Source organism: Monopterus albus, unplaced genomic scaffold (assembly GCF_001952655.1).
Source record: "Monopterus albus unplaced genomic scaffold, M_albus_1.0 scaffold57.1, whole genome shotgun sequence".
In the NCBI taxonomy this organism is placed as follows: Eukaryota; Metazoa; Chordata; class Actinopteri; order Synbranchiformes; family Synbranchidae; genus Monopterus; species Monopterus albus.
Window position 1 is genome coordinate 402533 of NW_018127937.1, and position 21616 is coordinate 424148.

Consider the following 21616-nt stretch of genomic DNA (forward strand, 5'->3'; position numbering starts at 1 on the left):
GAAACAAGGAAATAAGGCTTTAAAAGGTTTCTACCACTTCATCAAAGGACGACTGTGGCTCAGACTGGCCACCAGTAAAGGACAATTCTCTTTATTACATCTTGGGCTTTATTTTCATAGGTCTTTCCTCCCATGTCTGCCTGCTGTAATAATACTGTACCTACCAGGTGAACAACTGTACTTTTATTATGAATGAAAGTATAATGGACCAAACTATAAAGTCAAGATCCAAGTTACAACAAAGCAGAATTCACCCAAAGGACACTCCATCAGTGGCCACCTCCTGCAGAATGAATAGGATTTGTTTGATTACATATGGAGCGAGAGACAACAGCTCTGATACCTGCCTGACTGTGCTGCTGCTGGAAGAAACTGAATCTGTGGACAGTCCTGACACAGAAGCTGAAAAATGTCTGAAATAAAACTGGAAAAAAAGATTTCTTTGTAGCAGTACTTTTGATATGAAAGTCTTCACTATTAGACTTTCAGGAGCTGGTGAAATGTAGTGGCTGGTGATGTGCTTTAAAATCTGCTCGGACCACAGGAGGCACATTCAGCCTTCACACAGGTCACATTTTTTACCTCACTCTCAGACATCATTAGGCCAAGCTGCAAGCAGACATGAGGTCTGCAAACTATATGGATAGGACACAGTGAACAGGACTATCTGGGTGGATGTGACGCTGCAGACAAGAGGACATCTAAGCTGCGTGAGCTGGGTTCCTATTGGACAGCCTGACAGATAGCTGGTTGTCAGCATGTGTGAAGGTGCCTTTACGCTGCTGATTGGTGAAGTACAGTTCCTGCTCTGCCCTACAGGTGGCCCAAGTGTCACTGATCTGGGACCTGTTGTTACAGCTGGGTGGGGCCCCGACTGTGTGGCTCGCTGCCGCCAGGAGGGGGCGGAATCACAAGGCTCCTCAGGTACACACAGGGTTTCCTCGTCCTCCCTGAGCCTAGACCGGAGCTGGCTGGAGGGTGTAGGGGAGGCAGAGAGCTGGGGGGCCACAGAGATGACATGAGTGGCTGCATCTCTTGCAATGTGCTCCCCTCCTCCTCCTCTTCCTCCTCCTTCTTCTTCTCAGGGTAGTGGAAGAAGCCCTGCGACACCTGGGCTCCGATGGAGGAAGTGCTGCCCACCACGCTGCCTGGCGGAGTGTAGGAGGTGGGCCGGGATCTTCCCAATCTGGAGAGGGCATTCACACGGGGATGCACAGACTCAGCAGGGGCAGGTGGGGATGAGATGCTCTCCAAGGAAGAGATGCTCTGGTTCCAGGCCTGCTGGAGGTCCACGGGGATTATCTTTGTGGCCTCCACAGACACACAGGGTGGAGGCAAACCTACACTGCCCTTCCATGGCAGATGGCTGGCTTCGCTACTGAGTGTTGGGGAGACGGCTGATGGACTCTGACACCCATCCAGAGCTGCTGGGACTGAAAGAGGACACACTGTTACTGCCACTGTATAGACAACATCTTTCTTCTTTTCAAACAACAAAACTCCTAGTCAACATCAGCTAAATGGTAGCACTGACAGAGTTTCATCCTGTCAAACCTTTGTTCAGTCTGCTCCCTGAGTTTTAATGCATCACTGTTTTACAGAAGCTCAGTTTTAGGATGAGTGAGGATAAAGGGCCAAAACAGGGAAAAATATATGTTTATAAAGTGTAGCAGCTTCATGTGGGCATAGGCTATTCTACATAAACAGTGTGCGGTAGCACAGTATTTAGACTATGTGTTAGTACGTCTAAATGAGCTGCATATTCACTAGGCTTGCAGTAAAACGTCAGTGAAGCTCCTTTTAAACTGGTAGACATGACTGACATTTACTGTTCACATCAGGCTGCAACAAAGGCCAGATGCAGCTGCGGCACAGCTGGATTCAGTGGAGACAAGGTGTTTAAGACTGAGGTTACTCCCACCCCCATCACAGACACACACACACAGTGTCACTATGCCTCCTACATCACACCTGCGGAGAAACCTCACCTTGCAGGGTGGCATTGTGGTGAGGCTAACCTGTTGTGTGTCTTTACCTGATTTGGGTCGTTGCTTTGGTGTCTCAGCCTTGCGAGCTACAAAGGTGATCCCGACATCTTCCTCCTTCTCAGGGTCCAAGGGTTTCTCCACTTGCGGCTCCACAGGAACAAGCATTGGATCTGAACACACACACACACAACACATCAGTACACAGACACACACTGACCACTTTAAGAGCTTTAATGCAGCGAAGAACAGGCTGGTTGGCTCACGTATTTGCACAGGTGAAGGGCTGTTTCACCTCCATCACTGAATATGAGCCCTGAGCAGCAGCTCTCCCTCTGATTCTGCATAAATAACAACCACCACTTTTATTTACCTTTGTCCTGCGAGCTGACATTGCGTCTGGGTTTGTCGCTGCCATCATCCTTGGTGTCGGATCCTCTCCTCTGCTGAAAGCAGCACACAATAAACAGTCAGTCCTCCTGCAGCCATAACAGGAGGCAGCCACTTTGTCTTTTAGGACAGAGCAGTGAAAGCACTGCTACTGTAATGAAACAATTGTCGAAGTGTCAGCAGACAAAGCTGGTAATAAAAATGAGCTTTACAGATGTGTGTGTTTGGACAGGTCAGGACACAACCGAAGCTGACATAACACACAACCTCTGACAGAAACCACTCTGCATCAGGACCTTCCTTTCCCCCTTTGACCTTTGTGTCATCAGGGAGGACTATCCGACCTCCAGGCTCTCTTCCAGCTCCACGCTGACTCTCCCAGTAAAACCAGGAATCAACTGGGGGAACTTGCTTATGAAGGCTTGACTGTAACTGGAGTAGCTGTTGACCTCTCAGGGGTTGATTCTAATAATTCAATCATATTATTTAATTTATACATTTTTATGAGTCATCAGGATATATGCAGGGTTTCAATGGAATGAACTGCCTCAGATTGGATTCCTTCATTCCTCTAGGACATTTTAAAGTTTTATTATAATAGAACTGATTTATCAATCTTTGTGTTTGATCACTTTGGCGGTTTCTTGTTCAAGTCTCTCTTTATAAAAGAGCTGCTGATCAAAAGGAGACTACCTAAATAAATAAATACAGTTTTTATTTAAGAAAAGTAGTTGTGCAAGTTAAATTACACTAAGATTTACTTAAAAGCAACTGTAAACTCATTTAATTGGTTTATGTTATCCAGATGAATTCCTTAAAACTGAATCCAAAGACACTGAACCACATAAATTGTTTTTCTTCTCAAGTTTTTAACATGTCAGGTCATTTTCTTTCCATCAGTCCAGTCTAGCTCTTGGTGTTTCCTGAGGCTTTCATCAGTGAAATGAGTCCATTTTCTCCATGTTTGTGCACTGTGTCTAAAGAAAAGTAAATGGTTAAATAAAATCTGCATAATGAGCTGTCATACAGTCTCACCAACACAAAGCAAGCATGCGGACACCACCAGCGCAGCCTGATGGCCCACTCTGTGCCTCAAACATCCACCCAGCTCACTGCGATCATGAAGCTCAGCTGTAAACAGTGACTCACACTATTTCCTAAACTTACAGAAAATATCTCCTGAAGTAAAATGTGAGATTTTACTGCAGCTGACAACAGAAAGATGACCGTCAGAAGAGAAGATAGACAAACAGATGTTGGGTCTTGCCTTCTTCAAGCTGCGCTCCTTCTTGTGGTGTTTGTATCGGGTGGATTTGAAATTCTCCATGCGGCTCCTCATGTTCCTCTGAAACACCTCCCGGTCCTGGCGCTCCTTCTCCCCCAGAGGCATGAAGTGACGGCTGTAGTGGGACTGATACTGAACAGCAATAGCACAACAGAGAGTCAGGACACAGGACCAGAACAGACAGCAGACATTTGACATTTTGAAAGACATGGGTGGCTCACTTCCATTAAGGGTCCCAGTAAGCCAGGACCTGGAACTGGTCCACCTAAATGGAATCTGGTCACTTTTACTGCTATCAGGTACACCTGAGCTTTTTCTGGCTGTGACAGACAGAGGATGCAGTCTGTTTTCTGGCCTATTTCACCCCGGGTCCGGTCTTGTATCACAGCACTAATCCAGTGAACTAACATGACGTGATACATGATAAATGTACTGGTTTTCAGCAAAAACAAATGGTGAACACTGACATATGGACATGTTGAAACTGTGATCAAACTGTTCCAGCACCTCTAGCTGTTCCAACATGTCCCTCCATGTCCCCCTGATGAACCTCAGCCCAGTGCTCCCTCTCTGTTTGCTCTGAGTTTGGTCTCCACCACCTCCTCTCTGTCTCTAGACCTGGATGACTGAGAATCTGCACAGACGTATTCTCCTAAAGGTTCCTTTGAATCTCTCCAAGGACCCCTACAACTCCTCAACTTAAGAACACTGAAACTTCCTCAAGGATCACCGGATTATCTTCAAAGACCCCCTAACCTCCTTGACTTATTCACTGACCCACATAATTTTCTCAAGCACCTCTATAATATTTTCAAGGATCCCTAAGCCTTCTTGAGCCATCCCAGAATCCAAGGAAGGACCTGCTAACACTGCCAGGACTCCTGGAACCTCCTCAGTGAACTATTAACAGTCCCTGTGTTCTAAAAGTTGAACATCCTCAATGACTGTGCTTCTTCAAGGACCCTAAAGTCTCCTCATGAACCCCTGGAACCTCCCAAGAGCCATCAAATGTCTTTAAGGACCCCTATAACGTCTCTCAGGAGCCTAGAAACCCTCCAAGGGATGAATGTCGTTTACAGCAATGGCTGCAGAGCCAGACATCTGATTGAACAGGAGGGTGGGTTTTATCGTGTGGACTTCTTTAATCACAATCCAATCATGATTTAACATTTATGAGGTCAGTATGTGTATGTTACCCGTCTCCTGGGTTTGTACAGGTTTTCAGCCAGGACGTGGTGTGTCTCAGTGTCCTCCTCCACTTTGGCTCCGGGGACATTATCGATTACCTGGAGGTCCAGACACACCCCACTGCCGTTCTCACGCCTGGAACAACATGGCAACAGCACACAGTTAGCATGATGCTAACAACCTTGAGCTCAGACAGAAGCTGTGTTTCCTTCTTAAGACATGTGTTTCCCTTCAAACAACAGGCATTATGGTGCTTTACAGTTATGAAATGTTCCTCTTTAAATCACATTCCTGTGGTTTACTAAGCCAACTGCATATCTACTGATTGTAACATCATTTAACAAAGACAAAGCAACATTTCACTGACACTCAACCACAGCTTCCATCAGCTCTAAAGGCTTTAACGCATGCTGACACTTGTGGAACATGTTCTGTGTGAACAGCATTGTCTGAGGGGTGTTTCTGTTAACGCCCAGCTTGTACATTTCTATATTTACATCAGAGGTGAAGAAAGCGCTCAGCCACAGACAGAAAAGAGAACTGGGGAGACCACCCGAGTCCGCAGTACACTGAAGAAGGTATTGCCTGTGCAGTTTCCCCCACTGCTGCTGTGTGACATTATGAATTAAATAAAAAGATCATCTCACTGATTTTGGTGCATGTGTGGAAACATGTTAGTTAATGAAGTGCACATAATCATATAGTGTAAATGCTGATCTAAATTATGACTGTGTCTTAGTAGGTGTAGGCCAGTCTTGTGACTCACAGGTAGTTGGTGACGTTGGTGACCTCAGGAAACGAGGCTCTGCTGGCCATGGAGGGCAGAGAGAGTCTGGCTGAGGTCAGAACATTCCCCCCCTACACACACATACACAAACACAGGCCAAAGGTTAGAGGTCAATGGGTAACAGCTTTCACCCTGATCAGTCCTTTCTGTTCCTTCCAGAGCAGCTATGTCCTTGCATGAAGACCACATTTCCCATAATCCCCACAGTCTCCAAACTGCAATTCCAGATATTCCTAAATATAAACTAATAACTGATGGACTGAAGCCTTCCCCCTTGGCCTCTGACTGACACAACAGGGGTCCCAGGATGTTTCCCAGCTGCAGACTAAAACATGGTTACTGGAAACTTTACACACACTGGCAGCAAAGTTTAAACTGCATTACAAGTGAAATCCTGAACACCTGACCCTGACTCGTCTCCGAGCACAGCTGTACTGTACATCACAAATACTGGAAAAAATATTATGGGCCCTAAAAACGTGACTGGTGTTGATTTAATGTTTTCCAGGGTAATTTCATCCATCTTGCAAGGCTACATTCCAGGTTTTCCAGGATGTGTTTAATGGTCATCACAGGACTGAACGTGATAAAGGCTGAAACCGTTTTTACTTTTGAGGTTTCCATTGCCCACTGGTGTTGACAGGTGGGAGGAGGGAAGAGACAGGGGGGGTTGGGGTGTTATTTTGGCCTGTTCTGATTTATATATGCTCTTCTGCGTTGCTGTATCGGTGTCATGAAAGCTCCCCACCAGTGTGGCTGGTCATAAATCACTGTTTCTTCTCAGTTAGTTACTGACTCGGTGGGCCAGAGACAGCGTTTAAGAAGGTCAGGGGTTTCTTTATATACAGTCTGTGTTGGTGGGCTGAAATGTGAGTCACTGCCAGTGTGACAGTAACACAAGCCTGGAGCTGAGCCCTCACTGTGTGTATTTGTCCAGGGAGGGACAAATGTTTTATTTCTGATTCATTATGAGAGAAAATGTCGAGGCCAAAACAAAAGTTTGAAAAAGCTGACGGAGCTCTTGATAATAAACGGGACATTAAAACCTGTATATGAGGTTAATAAATAACCTGACTGATGGCCTCCTCACAACCTGCACACTAACAGAAAATAAAAGAAGCTCCTCAGCTGCAGAAAGGACCGGTTCCTACATGTTACATTTGCCTGTGAGGTAAAACATGGAGTGTTTTTACTGCTGGACAAACTTTCCCCTCCTGGGTCCGGTCCACAGTTTAGTCTGACTCTTCTGGTTTCCTGGTGTTTACTGAGTCTAACTGGATAATTGTTTTACTTTATTAATTCCCATGGGGTGATTTCTTACTGATGGCAGCACTGTCAGTTGCTGCCTGGCCACCAGGGACAACTAGGGGTTCAGTGTCTTACTCAAGGACACTTTGACACGTGGACTGGGGAGACTGGGAATCAAACCACCAACTTTCCAAATGGAAAGGTTGGGAGACAACCGTTCTACCCCCGAGCCACAGCCGCCCCTATGATAAGTATCATGAAGCTGGTTATCAACTGGTTCTGCTCAGGGAGTCCTTGCAGCAGTGAGTGGGTTCAAGTGAAAAAGGAGGAAATGTTCAATAGAAAAGACAGAACCATGAATGAAGGGATTAAATATGAGTCATGGCAACAGCAGGAAGTGATATTCATTGAGGTGGGCTGTAACAGTGTTACCACAGAACTACAGCAGAAGAAAAAAAAACTGCCCCTTCTCCTCCTCCTACCTGGTCAATGACACTGATGGCGTCCCTGATGTTGATCTTCTGATATGCCTCCCACAGTTCACTCTTCCTGTACACAGACTTCCTCAGCAGCAGCTTACTCAGGTAGTTCTTATCAAACTGCTCCCACCTGGCACAGAGACAGGGACAGGCAGAGAGGCAGGGATGGACACAGAGACATGCAGAGGGGCAGGGACAGGCACAGAGACAGGGACGGGAACAGAGAAAGGCAGAGAGGCAGGGACGGACATAGAGACAGGGAGGGGCAGATTCAGCTCACATATAAAGGACATAAACAAATGGATGGGCACCCACAGTGCTGAGTCCTGTTCGCATACAGTCAGACTGAGCAGATTTTGCTGCACAGTGTGTGACAGGGCTCCCCCTGCTGGTCACTACTGTTTGTGATCTGCTGTCACATCTACAGGTCAGTCTGGTGCTGTTGCAGTGTTATCATGACGTTATCATGCTGGCAGTCTGATGAGCACTCACTTGTCTCTCCAGTGGTGGTATCCCTGCAGTCCTGCGATGTCCTCCACTGCTGTCAGGATGTGGTCAAAGGCCTGAACGAACACACACACACACACACACACACACACACACACACACACTCGTCAGGCTTCCTCACACTGACAGTTTCCACAACACTACTCTCCACAAGCTGAACGGGAAGCTTTCTTCTCTTTTTGCCATTAGCCTTTAGTAGCCACACAAACAGTAAAGCTGGAAACAAAGACAAGGGTCTGTGTGTCATCCTTCAGGTTTCAGGGCCACAGGGAGCAACTACATAAAACACACAGCTGAGGAAAACTACATTTCAAGGTGATGATCTTCAATAGCGTTTTGAGTCAGACGATTAAATGTACTTTTAAAGTTTAGGTTTTGAGTTCATCCAAATTAGAAATTTTACTTCTGTTACCTTAATTCAAGTGAGTTACATGTTATTTTCCATGATCACAGTTCAGAATTTTTACTTCTGTTTATTTACTCCAAGTTCAAGTCAAATGGTGTCTGGCTTAAAATCTTGGTTTTGTGTGTTGCTCCTCATGACGACAACTACTCAACATGATTTAAGTTGCACTGAGTTTTTAAACGGAGGCTTAGAATAAAATGGACTGTCTCCATTCACCTCCATGTTGAAGAAATCTCACATTGTAACACATAAAAGCAAAACGTGACTGCTGAGAAACCACAGGAGAGAACAACAAGTTGGCTGAATGAGCCTATGTTACAGTGACGTGCTGATTCGGTTCAGGGTTTGGAACCAGGCCCTAAAGGCCGAAGGGATTCAGACTGGAGACAGGATGTAGCTGGCATCCTCACCATGTCTGAGGTTCCAGCAGAAGCTCTGGAGGTGAACAGCCTTTGCTTTTTCAATGAGGAGTTGCTAGTCCTCTAAGCTGTGGGCGGATAAAGTAACTGCTGCAGTTTTCAACAGCTCCAGCTGTTAGTGCACAGCGGTGGTGTGTGATTGCTGTACTGTGAGGAGGAAGGAGAAGTGCTCTCACCCTCTCGTGGATCTCCTCGTTGATGGTCAACTTCCTGCTGGTGGAGCGAGGAACTCTGAGCCACTTCACCAGAGGTTTGATGGTCAGACCCTGACAGAGACAGGAAACAGGTGCATGACTGAACGGCCAGCTAACACAGATGACGAGCCTCAGGTTCTTCTCTCCTGCTGCACATATCAGCACAGCACAGAGGTGGATTTCCCATCATTCTCTGAGTGAGGCTGTGATGAGCAGGTGAGATTAACAGAGAGAAACCAGATTATACTGAAACTAAAAGATGTGTGTATGTCTCACCTGTGGTGGTGAGAAAACCTTTGGAATTAATCTTTTCCAAGACGGTGAGGTCTTCATCCAAGTTACAATAATGAACCCACAGCATCTGTTTGAACTCAGAACACAGACCCCACCAACATCTTCACCATCTGCTGCATCGTCACGTGCATCCTCCTCCAACACAAACATGGGCAACACCAGCTGTTCACAGCAGACGTCAACGCGCTGCAGCAGATGGAATCTGCCGCCCCGCAGTTGGCTGAGTCAGTCATAAACTGAATTTAAATGAATTAGATGCTGGCATGAAGCTCTGCTCTGGCGCCACAGTGACACCATGTAGTGAGTAGGTGTTACTCAGTCGATCCAGCACTGGCGCACGCTGGCACGTGTCCATATGACCTGGTGTTCATTGTGATGGTTGAATGAATCAGCAGGTTCAGTGTTGCCAACTTGGCGACTTTCTCGCTAAATCTGGCGACTTTCCAAATCCTCTTTTTTTTTGTCAAAAGCGACTAGCGACTTTTTCTGGTGTTATTGGAGACTGACGTGAAAGCACATATCACTCTACAGTTCCTGTCCTCAACGAGCAGCGGGTGCTGCCGTGAGCCCCTCCCCCGTCCCGAGGCCCACACCGCTCCGCATCCACACTGCAGATGAATCGCGCGTGCGCAAAGCCTCCGCTGAGCCCGGATGAAGGAGGGATGGATGTAGAGCTAGCAATTACACTCCACATAACAGTCTTTTGATTAAATGTGATATTCTAACATTTAACAATACAGGACAAAATTGATTTATGTAATGTGGGTCTAAACAAATCATTAAAGTCGTGAAGTTATTTTGAGAAGTGATGGCCTATTTCAATGGCAAAATAAAAAACAAACAAACCAAGAATCAAAGTTCTGTTATTATGTGTCTGTTCTTATGGTGTTATGTTGGTTGTTGTCTATTGCTGCTGTAACACAGAAATTTTCCCACTGTGGGATCAATCAAGTACCTACTCTACTCTACTCTACTCTATGGAAGTTCATTTATAGTTCTAAATGTATTTAGGGTGTTGTTGTTTTTTACTCTTTTTTTGTCTTTCCCATGAGGTTATTCCTCTCTCCTACAATGTCCATTAGTTACATGCAAATTGACTATTATGCACATTAGGTGATGACGTCATTTAGCGACTTTTAGGACAGCCAATAGCTACTTTAGTTACTGAGGAGTTGGCAACACTGAGCAGGTTAAAACTTCACTGAGAAGATGAGAGCACGCTCTCAGGCAGAGCAGGGACTAACGATGGAGGAAGAGTCTGTTTGTAACTGGTTTCAAACCAACCAGGTCTTTGTCAGAGTGAGGGACTGCTTAACAAAAACTCCTGCAAAAGGAAACGTATGGACACTTCAATTTGATGCTGATATAAAAAGATGTGAATGAGGAAACAGGTCGTGAGCCCTTCCTAAAATGGGATCTCATTATTTTGAGTGACAAGACCTGCAGTGTTCACATGAACATCCTCTTCATTTATAAAAGTAATGATTTGAGTCCCTATCAGCTTTCTTTCTTTGTGTTTAACTGCTGCTGTGTTGTCTATAGAGAGAACCGAGTGCAGTCAGTGGTTTTCACCGTCCCCCCCCCGACAAAAACCTAAAAACCTAAATCAAAAATCCAGTTTTACTTGGTGTACTAGAGAAACACTCAGCAGTTTAGTTAGGTTCAGTTCAGTTTCTCTCTTTTCTTTGCTGCTCTGCTACATCTGAAAGGTCCTTTATTAACGAACTTACAACTCACTTCCTGCCATTGGCATTTCACTCGCACATGATAGTCCGAGGAAGGTCACAGCCTCCTCATCGCTCCACACACATCTCCATTTTGTGTCTCATGATTCATGTATGCCAGTGTTCATTCGCTGAGTTGCAGTGTCTTCAGACAACAGAAAACACTTTTTTGATACATCAACTTTGTTGCAAGTTTCCTGAAGCATTCAAAAACAGGTAGATGGAAATATTTTTTATGAGCAGCCATCTTGGAACTCCGACAAAATGACCCAGTAAAAACTAAAGATTGAGATCATGACTTTTGTCTTGCATTATTGCAGTGTATTTACACTCCTACATCCAGTTCACTGTGTTGCTCTGAGGTGAGGTACATTCAGATGAACTCTGCTGTGGCTGTGCTCGTTTACATCATCAGTCTTGGTAAATATTAGCCAATTAGCATGCTAACTTTTGCATTCATGGAGACAGACAACATACTGAACTAAGTATTTAGTGCACAGGTGTTTTTCTTGTTTGCACGGGTCACCTTACACCTGAATCAACAGAGAAAAACTCATCATCAGAGCATCCTGTCTGGACAGGATGTGGCGTTGCTCTTACCTGAAACATGACGGTGAAGAAGACAACCACAATCGTTGTAGCAACAAAGTAATCTTTGGCTTTGACCCGTTCACCATCTAGCAGCACTACCAGAGCAAAAGCCACCGCCCCTCGCAGGCCGCCGTACGACATCACCACCTGGTCGATCTTTTCCAATGGGACGAGACGGACGCGGTTTAGAACCCAGGTCTGACCGATCACACCTGGCATACAGAGGTTATGAAAGGTCAGGAGAACCACAGAGGACAAAACAGTAAAAGATGTACCTGCTGAGGACGTGAGGCTAAAGAACAGTTAGGGAGACATCCTGAAGAAAGAGGGTGGAATGTTTTCTGTATTTGTCTTATGGAAATGGTCTCAGTTCTACAGGTCGCAGGTTGTGTGAGCTGGAGGAAAAAGAGGCCTCAGTGTTAACATTCTGAGATCAAGGTGGCATTTGAACCTGCTCAGTCAACACCTGCGGACGGCATCACGCATCATCTCAGCTGTGAAGCTCCAGTGTCACAGGGTGACAGCCGGTGCCATTTATTGACCACGGGGACGAATCACCTCTCACAGAGTCTGGCCCCATACTATCATTACAATGTCAGACATTGTACACAATGCATGCAGAATCAATTACTGCTAGATCTTTGTCATTCTTCTGTTGTGATCTGTCTCTGGTTCCACTGGTTTGATCACGTGAGCCTACTTTACTCTTCTGGTCTTATGGAAACACAAAGAGCTGCCTGAGGACAAGAGACACAAAGAGAGTAGGGAGGCACTGACCGACAGCTCTGAAGACAAAGATGAAAACAAGGGTGCAGGACACCAGGCCAGTGTCCCAGGCCCATTTGGATTTGTCCACAGCTGAGATCCCCAAGAAGATGAAGATGATGGTCTCAGCGATGCTGGCCAGAGTCTTCATTGTGTACTTCACAGTGGTCCGAGACTTCTGGGAAATGTTGGCCTCCACGTATTTATTGGCACCGATGCCACAGAAGGTCATGCTGAGGAGAGAGGGGTCAGTGTTATCACTGTGTCTGCCAGCAGGTTTCTGCCTCCCTGTTCCTGCTGGAACCTCATCACCTGGCTGTTGGAGGTGGAAGTAAACCATGAGTAGATGTTGTTAGACAACAAACATCAACAATGAGATTAAAAATAACGTTTATCTTGGACCCATCATCGAACCTAACCTGAAATTGGCTTAGGTTATGAAGTTTTTTTTAATCCATGCAGCTTCACAGTTGTTTATTACAGTGGTATATTTTAGGCATGTCATTCTTTAAGCGTGTCTATATTATTATTAGACTTTTAGTGTCTAAGGTAGCATGTATGTATGGATGCTGAAGGAGAGCTGTGCACCAGAAAGTGACAGTGAAGACATCCTGCATTCCTCTCTTCTGATGCACAGACTGTGGAGACGTTCAAGAAGAGAACACACATGGTTATGCGAGTACTGGGTTAGAGCAAAAAAACATGACCCTTCCTATGTTTTGTCACAGTGCAGACTGGTCACACTGGTCATGGTTGTACAGACTTACGACAGAATGGCAGACAGGGAGAAGAGCTCAGCGGTCAGGTAGGCCAGGTAGACCAGCAGGAAGACGAAGAGTGGCTCAATGATCCGAACCTTCTTGGTAAAACGAGTGATGAAGCCCAGGATTATGGCAAATACCAGACCCACCAGAGTCCCCCCGACACTGACAATGAGGAAGGAGGCTGCAGAGGGAGAGGGGTGATGTGAGTAGCAGAAGAGTCAGAGTTCGATCACATGCAGTTCACCTGTGTGACTCACCGACTCCTTTGAAGTAATCTGCTGTGTGAACGTTCTCTGCTCCCACCTCCACAAAGGAAATGTAGACTTTATATAGAACCTACAGAAGACAGAAAGGCTTTAGATCTGAGGTCCCTTCCAGCTCCCCCGGTTCTCAGTTGAAGTTTTTATACTGCTTTTGATGCCTCCATACAAGCAGCTGCAGAGGCCAGCTCTGTTTGTTATGTGGCTCTTCTGTGTTTGACATTGTACAGTAAAGAGCAACAGGAGTGACTGGCGATGCAACCAGACCAGAGGATTCTGTGTCTCCTGTATTTCAGACTCATTCAAACACACAGAAAACAGTAAACAACCAAAGACGTTTGATAATGAAACTAAAAAGCAGAAATTGAATGAGCCTCAAACAACAGCAAGCATCAAACCTGTGACTCTGAGCTGCAGAGCCCTCAGGAGTCGATGATCACACACACATTGATAGTATATGTCAAAGTGTACAAACAACTGTCAGGTCAGAAAAATGAGGTGGTCTCTTCTGTGCACTCAGCAGCTCCTGTTGCTCTCTACAGTCTAGCCGGTGGATGCGTATTAAGGCCACATTAGAAAAAAATATTTTTCTTTTATTCTAATAATATCACGCGTTTAACTATACTGTTAAAAAAAGACATTAATACCATTCCCTAATCTCAAAATATTATGGTTAATTTCTAACCCTTACTACACTCCCCAGTGAATATTACAACTAAATTCTCCAAATATTACAACCTTTTCTCCAAATATTGCAACACTTTACCTTTTATCTTATGAGTTAAATCTCACACAATAACTGTGGCCCTCCATCTCCTGCAATACTGTAGATGAACACCCAGACCAAACTGTTTCCACCTTAGGGGGGCGGGGGCTAACTTTGGACACCAAATGGCTGTAGTGCACCTTCCCAGTGGCCTCTGTATACACCAGCTGCATTACGCCACAGCCCTTTCCTCTGCAGTCTCTCTGCGATTGGCTCCAGCCCCCCCATGACCCGCATTAGGATAAGGGGTATAGACAAAGGCCGGATGGATGGACACCTCAGATGGCGTTTCTCCTGATGCTGCAGGTTAGCATCAGATTGTCCCGAGTCAGTCTTAATTCAGCGTCCCCCCAGCCGGCTGGGTCAGCGTCCCCACAAAGTACACGGTTTACTGTCCCACTAGCATTGTCATCTTCTCTCTCCCTTCTTCTGCTCTAAGCCAGCTTTTTATATGCTCATGCTCACACAGCCCGTCATGGCCGGAGCCATGAAGACGCGGTCCCATGCCAGCTACCCACACACACCTTCTTCCGAGCATTGTCTAAACTGTCCAGTAGATGACCTTCTAGGTCACATTGACCTAGCGCACATTTCCTTTTTCTAAACCTGAACAGAGCACACGAACAGTTCACATAAGGCTACAGCTACAATATATCCATTCCCTATCTGAGGAGGAAGTCACTCAGGATGTTGACCCCTAGGGGATGTTGACCCATAGGCTAAACAAGGGAAACAGCCCAAGATATTCTTGCCTGCGCCAGAGACGGATCAAGCTTCCGTACACACTGAGCTCAGCCTTACATCCTTACACAACTAACACAAATATTATCTAAATATGAACTACATACTGTTCTATTACATATTACCTCTGGAATCTTGTTTATTGCTAACTACTACAGTGTTAACAGGTAGGAGTGGGTTTCTGCAAAGCCAGTGATTTTATGATCAACACCACTGATGCAGTGTTTCAGGGTTTACAGCAAAATGAGTCACAGTAATGTCATGTACTGTAAGACGAATAATAAAATGATGCAGAGACATTTGGGTCTGCAGAACTGAGAGTCTCGGTCCAGTGACGTCCTCGTGGTACTGCAGGCCACAGCAGCAGTCCTCTCCCACTCTGAGTGCTGCTCAGGATCAGAAAGCTACAACGGGAATCTACTCAGAACTGTTTCATCAAGCGCGACATGTTAGTAAAGCTGAAGGTGCTGCTCTTCTTGCTGCTGTCCATCTGTTGCTCCTGTAGGAAAGCACGAGCTGCAAAGCTTTAAAGGAACATTCTGCGGTTTTCCTCAGGCAGTGCCAACACACAGAGTTTTTGGAGCTTGACCTGTACCAGAGACTAAAACTAAAGATATCTGCTGCTCACATTTGGACTGTTCTGCATTTAAGCTGCCTCTCACAACAACACCTACAGTGTAGAAGTTACATAATAACTCACAGCAGTAGCCCTTCAGCGGAGCTGCTACCACAAATACTACCATGGTACTACTAATACTAACCATCTGCCATTTGCTGCTTCTACTGAGTCCAAGATGGGTTACTGAACAGACCGACAGGGTACGTGTTAGAGACGCAGTACAAAAACAAGAGAAACAATATGAAAAGAAACAGTCACAACTACACAAAAAGATGCAGTGGTAGTACAGAGAAAGTCAAAACAACTGGACTGAAAACCAGTACAGAAAGAGACAGCGACTATGAACAACGGACCATTTGTAGCTGCTTTGTGTCTCTGGGGGTCCTGTGTAGGAGGGTGGGGGGCTTTGCCAAGGGGCCCATTGTACCTCACCTGGACAAAGTGCTTTACAGGTTCACCCATCCATACACACACACACACACACACACACACACACACACACAAACACACACACACACACACGGATGGCGGTGCAACCCGCCAATGTGATTATGACATAATACTACTAATACAACAAGAGCAAACGTGTGCACTGACAAACACTGGTGTTTCTATAGTTGTGAGGACCCTCACTGACACGATGTGTCCTCTAGCCTGTTACCCTCACTGTAACCTGAACCCTAGAACCAGGTCTGAGCACTCAAACAACCATTTGAACAGGTGAGGACCACACAACGTGTCCTCAATACGATGGCATGGGAAAAAATTGGTCCGCACAGTGTAACAAAGATGAGTACATGCACACACAACAGCATGTTGTTGGCAGTATTGATGTTGTGAGCCTCTCTGTTACCTTAGCAACACATGAACAGAGCTCATGTGAAAATGTGTGTTTATGTACAGCTGGTGACAAGTGAGAGGAGCCTCCTGACTTGTTGAGTAGAAGTCCAACCAGCGGGGTTACCGATCAATCAGCTGATCATCATCCTGATGATCTGATCGATCTGTTTATTCCCAGAATGTCAGACACTGGGAAAAGTCCCACTGTGACTCTCCAGAGCCAAAGGTGGTGTGTCTTCAAATGTCTCATTGTGTCCAACCAACAGATCCACAGAGACTCAGCTGATTCTCATGTCTGACAAAGAAAAGCATCAGCTCCTCACATTAAAGAAGGTGGAACCAGAACATGTCGGTGACTGTTGCTTCTAAATAGCTGCCAGTTAATTTTCTACCAGTGAACTGACTCATGGCTGCAGCTCTAGGTCACTGAATGGCTTCATGAGGACGACACAGTGGGTTGGACACAGTGAGGGGATCTGGTTTGGAAGGAGGAGATTTCCTCCTCTGACAGAGGAGACTTAGCCCTGCTGGGAACTGGGTGGGGGATTGTCCTGTCAGTTGTCACCCAACTGTGTGTGTGTGTGTGTGCATTCACCTTTTGTTCTGTGTGTGTACATGTCGTGCATGTGCGTCTCACCACGGTGACAGCATCATTGAGCAGCGACTCTCCGAACACGATGATGAAGAGTGTGTCATTGACATGAACCTCCTCGAACACAGCCAACACCGCCACAGGGTCTACAGCTGAGATCAATGCCCCAAATAACAGGAAGTCCATCAGGTCTGCCTGCACACGCTCATCTGCACACACAGCATGCAATAACACACACATGTAAACCCACACATGTAAAACCACAGGAAACACAATTTCATATCCCTGTCTGCTGCTGATTTCTCAGGAGAAGCTCTGAGTTCATAATGGATCAGGTTTCAGGCTGTAGCACCTACTGTCAACGTGTCGTGTCCAAGACGACACCAGATATCAGATCGATGTCAGAATGTTTCCAGGTCTCATAACAGCTCTCGACATTCAGTGATGAAGAGAATAAAATTAAAGTACACTGAAGAGCATAAGTAAACAGCTGGAAGACTAAAAGCTGTTTCCTTACTGACGTGTTATTTTTCTCCTCCTCAGACCTTTAGTGCGAGGTGGTCTATGAACCTCTGCCAAACTACTCCTGTGTCCTGATGACGGGCTGGTGATGAACAGTTAAACATTCCGAGTTGTCAGGAGGGTTCTCTTTGAATCTGTCAATGGGACTAGCAACATGCATCATTTTCTTCTGTTTGCATGTTTTACACCTACTCTCTTATAAATTGAGTGGTGTCTGCTGAAAGACAGGAACCCTGCCCCTGTGGAACCTCCACCACCTCTTCTTTTCTGAGGACTGGACCCAACAGCTTGTTATTCTGGCGTCACACCATTAAGTGACCTACAGACCCCAGTAACAGACTTATGACCCCAGTGACTGACCTACCACCCCCCATGACTGAGCTATGACCCCAGTGACTGACCTATGACCCCCAGCAGTTTGGCAGTGTACAGACAGAAGCCGGTGCAGAAGGCGTTCCACAGTGTTCCCACCACGGCATATGTCAAGATGGCACCCAGGTTGTCGAAGAACAGGCGGGCTGGCATGAAGTAGCCGGCGTCACCCACGATGGTCGGCAGCAGGAAGAGGAAGAAGAGAGCGGGCTCCAGCTGGTACAGTTGCTTCTTACTGGCCATTAGGACGACCCCTCCCAAGACCAGACCCAGCAGGATGAGCATGCAGCTCTCTGGGACGACTGTTATGAAGCGCTGGGAGAAGTGGAACACTGCGGGACAACAGCTGGGGTTAGACACTGTGCAGCTCAGAGTCTGAAGATGTTTCACAGGACAAACCCTGTTTCTGTGTGTGATGCAGTTTTATCCCTGGAAAGTCATACTAGCTGGAGGCAGGAATACAGCTAACAGCTAGTCCAGGGAAAGTCATACTAGCTGGAGGCAGGAATACAGCTAACAGCTAGTCTTTATACAAATAATGAAACACAAATTGCAAACCCACAAAAACAGCAACCCAGGACTAATATCATTACACTGTACTGCACTGGAGCCACAACCAGAGTGTTTCTAAGCTGGGTCTTTGGTTTGAAAGGACAAGTCGAGGCGATTTCATGTGGTTCTGACTCCACTCCACTTGGCCAGCAGAAGTGGAAGGTGAGCAGAGTCGAGCTCCGGTGCTACAGGTCGATGGAGTCCTGCACAAACACTGACATCAGTGTCCAAATATGGACAGCACCTGCTGAGATCTTCTCTACCACAAACAGGCTGACTATAAAGGTTTTTCCTGCTTGTTCCTTCAAACTGCACGACTCTACGTAAACAACAACTTCAGTCATGTTTATGTTTTTTCCTCCACCTTGAAGCCTTCCTGACTGGATGAATGCACCACTGAATTTTTGCTTCTGGACAAACATGGCACCAGTTCTGCCAACATCAGATCTTCTGCCGCAGCTACTGAGTCACGACTCATTTTAGATCTGACCTGAGTTTTACAGGGTCAGGATGAGTCAGACCACTGCTGCTTTTTCTGTATTATATCACAAAATACACTGTGCCGGTGTTGTCATGACAAGTGTGTGTGTGTGTGTGTGCGTGCATGTCCTTGGACATGTAGTTAGGAACCATCATTAAAGGTTTGCTGTGAGTCATGAGAAGACACACATGACAAATGACCACACATACTCACATACACATACACACCAGGAACACATCAGCGACTCTGCTCATAAATCAACAAGGAACAAAGCATCAAAGACTGAAGTGAACACAACATAGTATCCGTCTCTGACAATGCTGCAGTTCTCCTTTAAGCAATGAACTTGTGATGCGTTTATACAGGTCAGACACATCCTGGTGTTTGCACATCACCAGCTCACGTCTCCAGTCCTGATCTGATGCAGCTTCAGTGCAGAGACAGTGACATAGTAAAACCAGGAGTGCAAGCCCTGGCTCTTAAATTTCTGAAGTGCAGCTGCCTTTCCTCCAAATAAAAACTCTTTTGTCTGCAATTTTGTCATCACTTCATCTTAACTGATTAACTGTGTGGTCACAACATAGTTTAACATGCTTATTGTTTGAAGTGGTCATTTTTTCTGTCAGTAACTGACCAATTGTTTCAGCTCTCATTTTGTCTTTGTGCTGCAGACTTCAGGAGGCTTGACTCACTCAGACATGAGACTACAACCACCATGGACTGGAAAACAAGTCCAGCGGTGGTGAAGATGCAGAAAGGTTCACTCAGCTCTTCTGATATCACAGTCTTTATCATGGGATCTGCTCATATGTGGTTTATTTTCCGAATCAGTCCATTGTGACAATAATTAGCATGTCCCCACAATCCAGGTTGACACCTTACAGTGATACGAAGTAGAAAGATGTGAAGTTCATCTTTTCACCTGTGAAATTCACAAATACTGAAACAGGAAGTTAGAGTCACAGATGGGAAGCTGCAACCAGAAGGTGTTTCTGGTTTACAAAGGACTCAAACAATTCATCAGTTATCAGAATGGTTGTAAATGAATTGACTGAAGCATGAGACTGTCGGTGTGACCCCGACTCGAACCTGATTCCACTCACACTGGAACATTGCACCTCCAGTCTGTGCTGCCAACACCACAACACCGAGTCCTGTGGTAAAACTTGTGTTTTAGGGTTTTTCAGTGATTTTTCAGGAAAACTTCATTTCTGATTGTTCACTGAACACAAACAAATCCACACACAGGTTGCAGTCAATATCGGCACACACAGCCGAACCTCCCACACACCAGACGGACAGCGAGGACAGAAACACTGAGAACATTCAGCCACTCAACATGAAGCTCAAATCTGAACATTTACACCAGAGACTGGAGGAAATCATGTTCACAGAGTTCAACTACAACTCTGGTCATATTCCCTGCTTTTCTTCTTGTGACAAATCCACCAGGGTTAATAAAAACAAACAAACAAACAAACAAAAAACAAGGATGTCTATCCAACCTCAAACTGTCTAAACGGTACACTTCAGGTGGAAACTAAGTATGGAAAAACCCATTTGGTACCATAAGTTGATGCAGATGTTGTGTCTGCTCACTTTGGAATCTTTCTGTCAACCTCTCCGGTTAGAACCTCCACAGTCGAGCTGAGCTCAGCCTGCACGGAGTAGTGCTCACATCAGCGCTGAGCTGAACCCAGAGCCAATGCAGGGTGGGGGACTCAAAGGGCAGAAACAATTAAGGATGTGCAGCACATTTGCCTTTCACATTGCAGGAAAACCGTGCATGTGCTCATGTTCAGGGTGATGGAGGAACATGTCAGTCAGCGCAGCAGTGTGACCACTGGTGGGTTTACTGGTGTCTGGACACAGTGGAGCTCTGTGGTCCAGAGGGACGAGGAGGATCAGGACGTGGAGGATCAGGACCAAACTGGCATGAGGTTCACTGGTGGAGATGATAGCTTAACTCGTTTTCCTCCGGCCATGTGTGTCAATAACATGAACACATCCTGTAGCATGTTGTCGTCCTGCAGCGGTGCGTCACCACAGGACTGTGTGCGCACAAATGCATGTCGAAGGAACAAAATGTTTGAAAACAGAAGAGAGAAGGAGGCTACGATGCAGAGTCCTGCTGCTCCTGTTCTACTCTGAAATTTCCTGAAGGACCAGGATGCCTGCTGCGCCTCCATCAGCAACTATTTTTTTACTCAAGTACCGCACTGTGAGGTGCTTAACAGTAGCTCCAGATTCTTGTGCACTTCTGCTCCACCATGGAGGCAGAGTCAATACTTCTCCTCCTCTACATCTGATTGACGGGTTTACTTACTTTGCAGACTGGACTTCAGACAGCAACACTGCTAACAAGTGTGAAAGGTCAATATTTTCTTCACATCTTTCAGCCCAATTATTTCTGCTGCTGCCCCAGCATTTGTATCTGTGCTACACCTTGGTCCACACCTGCTGACCCGTCTGGTTCATTCATCAGTACAGCTGAGTGACAGGCCATTGGCCCATGACTGTAGACAGACATTTCTCCCAGGAACGGTTCACCTGGTTCCAGACTGTGTTTACTGGTCAGATTTTAAACAAGCAAACTGACTCTGGGAGCCACAGATGGACATTTGGTTTCATTTAAATTGATTAATCATCCATGAACTAACAGTTTTTACTGACCCCAGTCCAAGTCCTGGATTTTTCTGACCAGAGAGAGAGAGAGAGAGAGAGAGAGACCCCCCACCCCCCACACACGCACTTACAGATCTTGGCCACGCTGGCCACCAGTAGCCAGATGGCGATGATGTACGGAGTCTGGACGTAGCTCCACTCCCACTGGACCACCCGGAAC

General features: G+C 46.0%; 1 protein-coding gene across 2 annotated transcripts; it reads right to left on the reverse strand.

Moving 5' to 3' along the window:
• Positions 1-168: 168 nt before the first annotated feature.
• slc9a5 (solute carrier family 9 member A5) lies at positions 169-21610 on the reverse strand. 2 transcript variants are annotated; one of them, XM_020602612.1, is made up of 16 exons: positions 21528-21610; positions 17768-18070; positions 16890-17053; positions 13284-13362; positions 13030-13207; positions 12275-12495; positions 11507-11709; positions 8871-8960; positions 7855-7925; positions 7366-7492; positions 5615-5706; positions 4857-4983; positions 3643-3792; positions 2359-2428; positions 2036-2158; positions 169-1433 (listed from the first exon to the last, which is right to left on the reverse strand). In XM_020602612.1, exons 2-16 carry the CDS (start codon positions 18021-18023, stop codon positions 853-855), a joined length of 2532 nt encoding a protein of 843 aa, XP_020458268.1. In that variant the 5' UTR covers positions 18024-18070; positions 21528-21610; the 3' UTR covers positions 169-852. The 2 variants fall into 2 exon arrangements, with proteins under 2 accessions (XP_020458268.1, XP_020458267.1); XM_020602611.1 differs by having other exon boundaries at positions 2359-2431.
• Between the last annotated feature and the right edge of the window lie 6 nt (positions 21611-21616).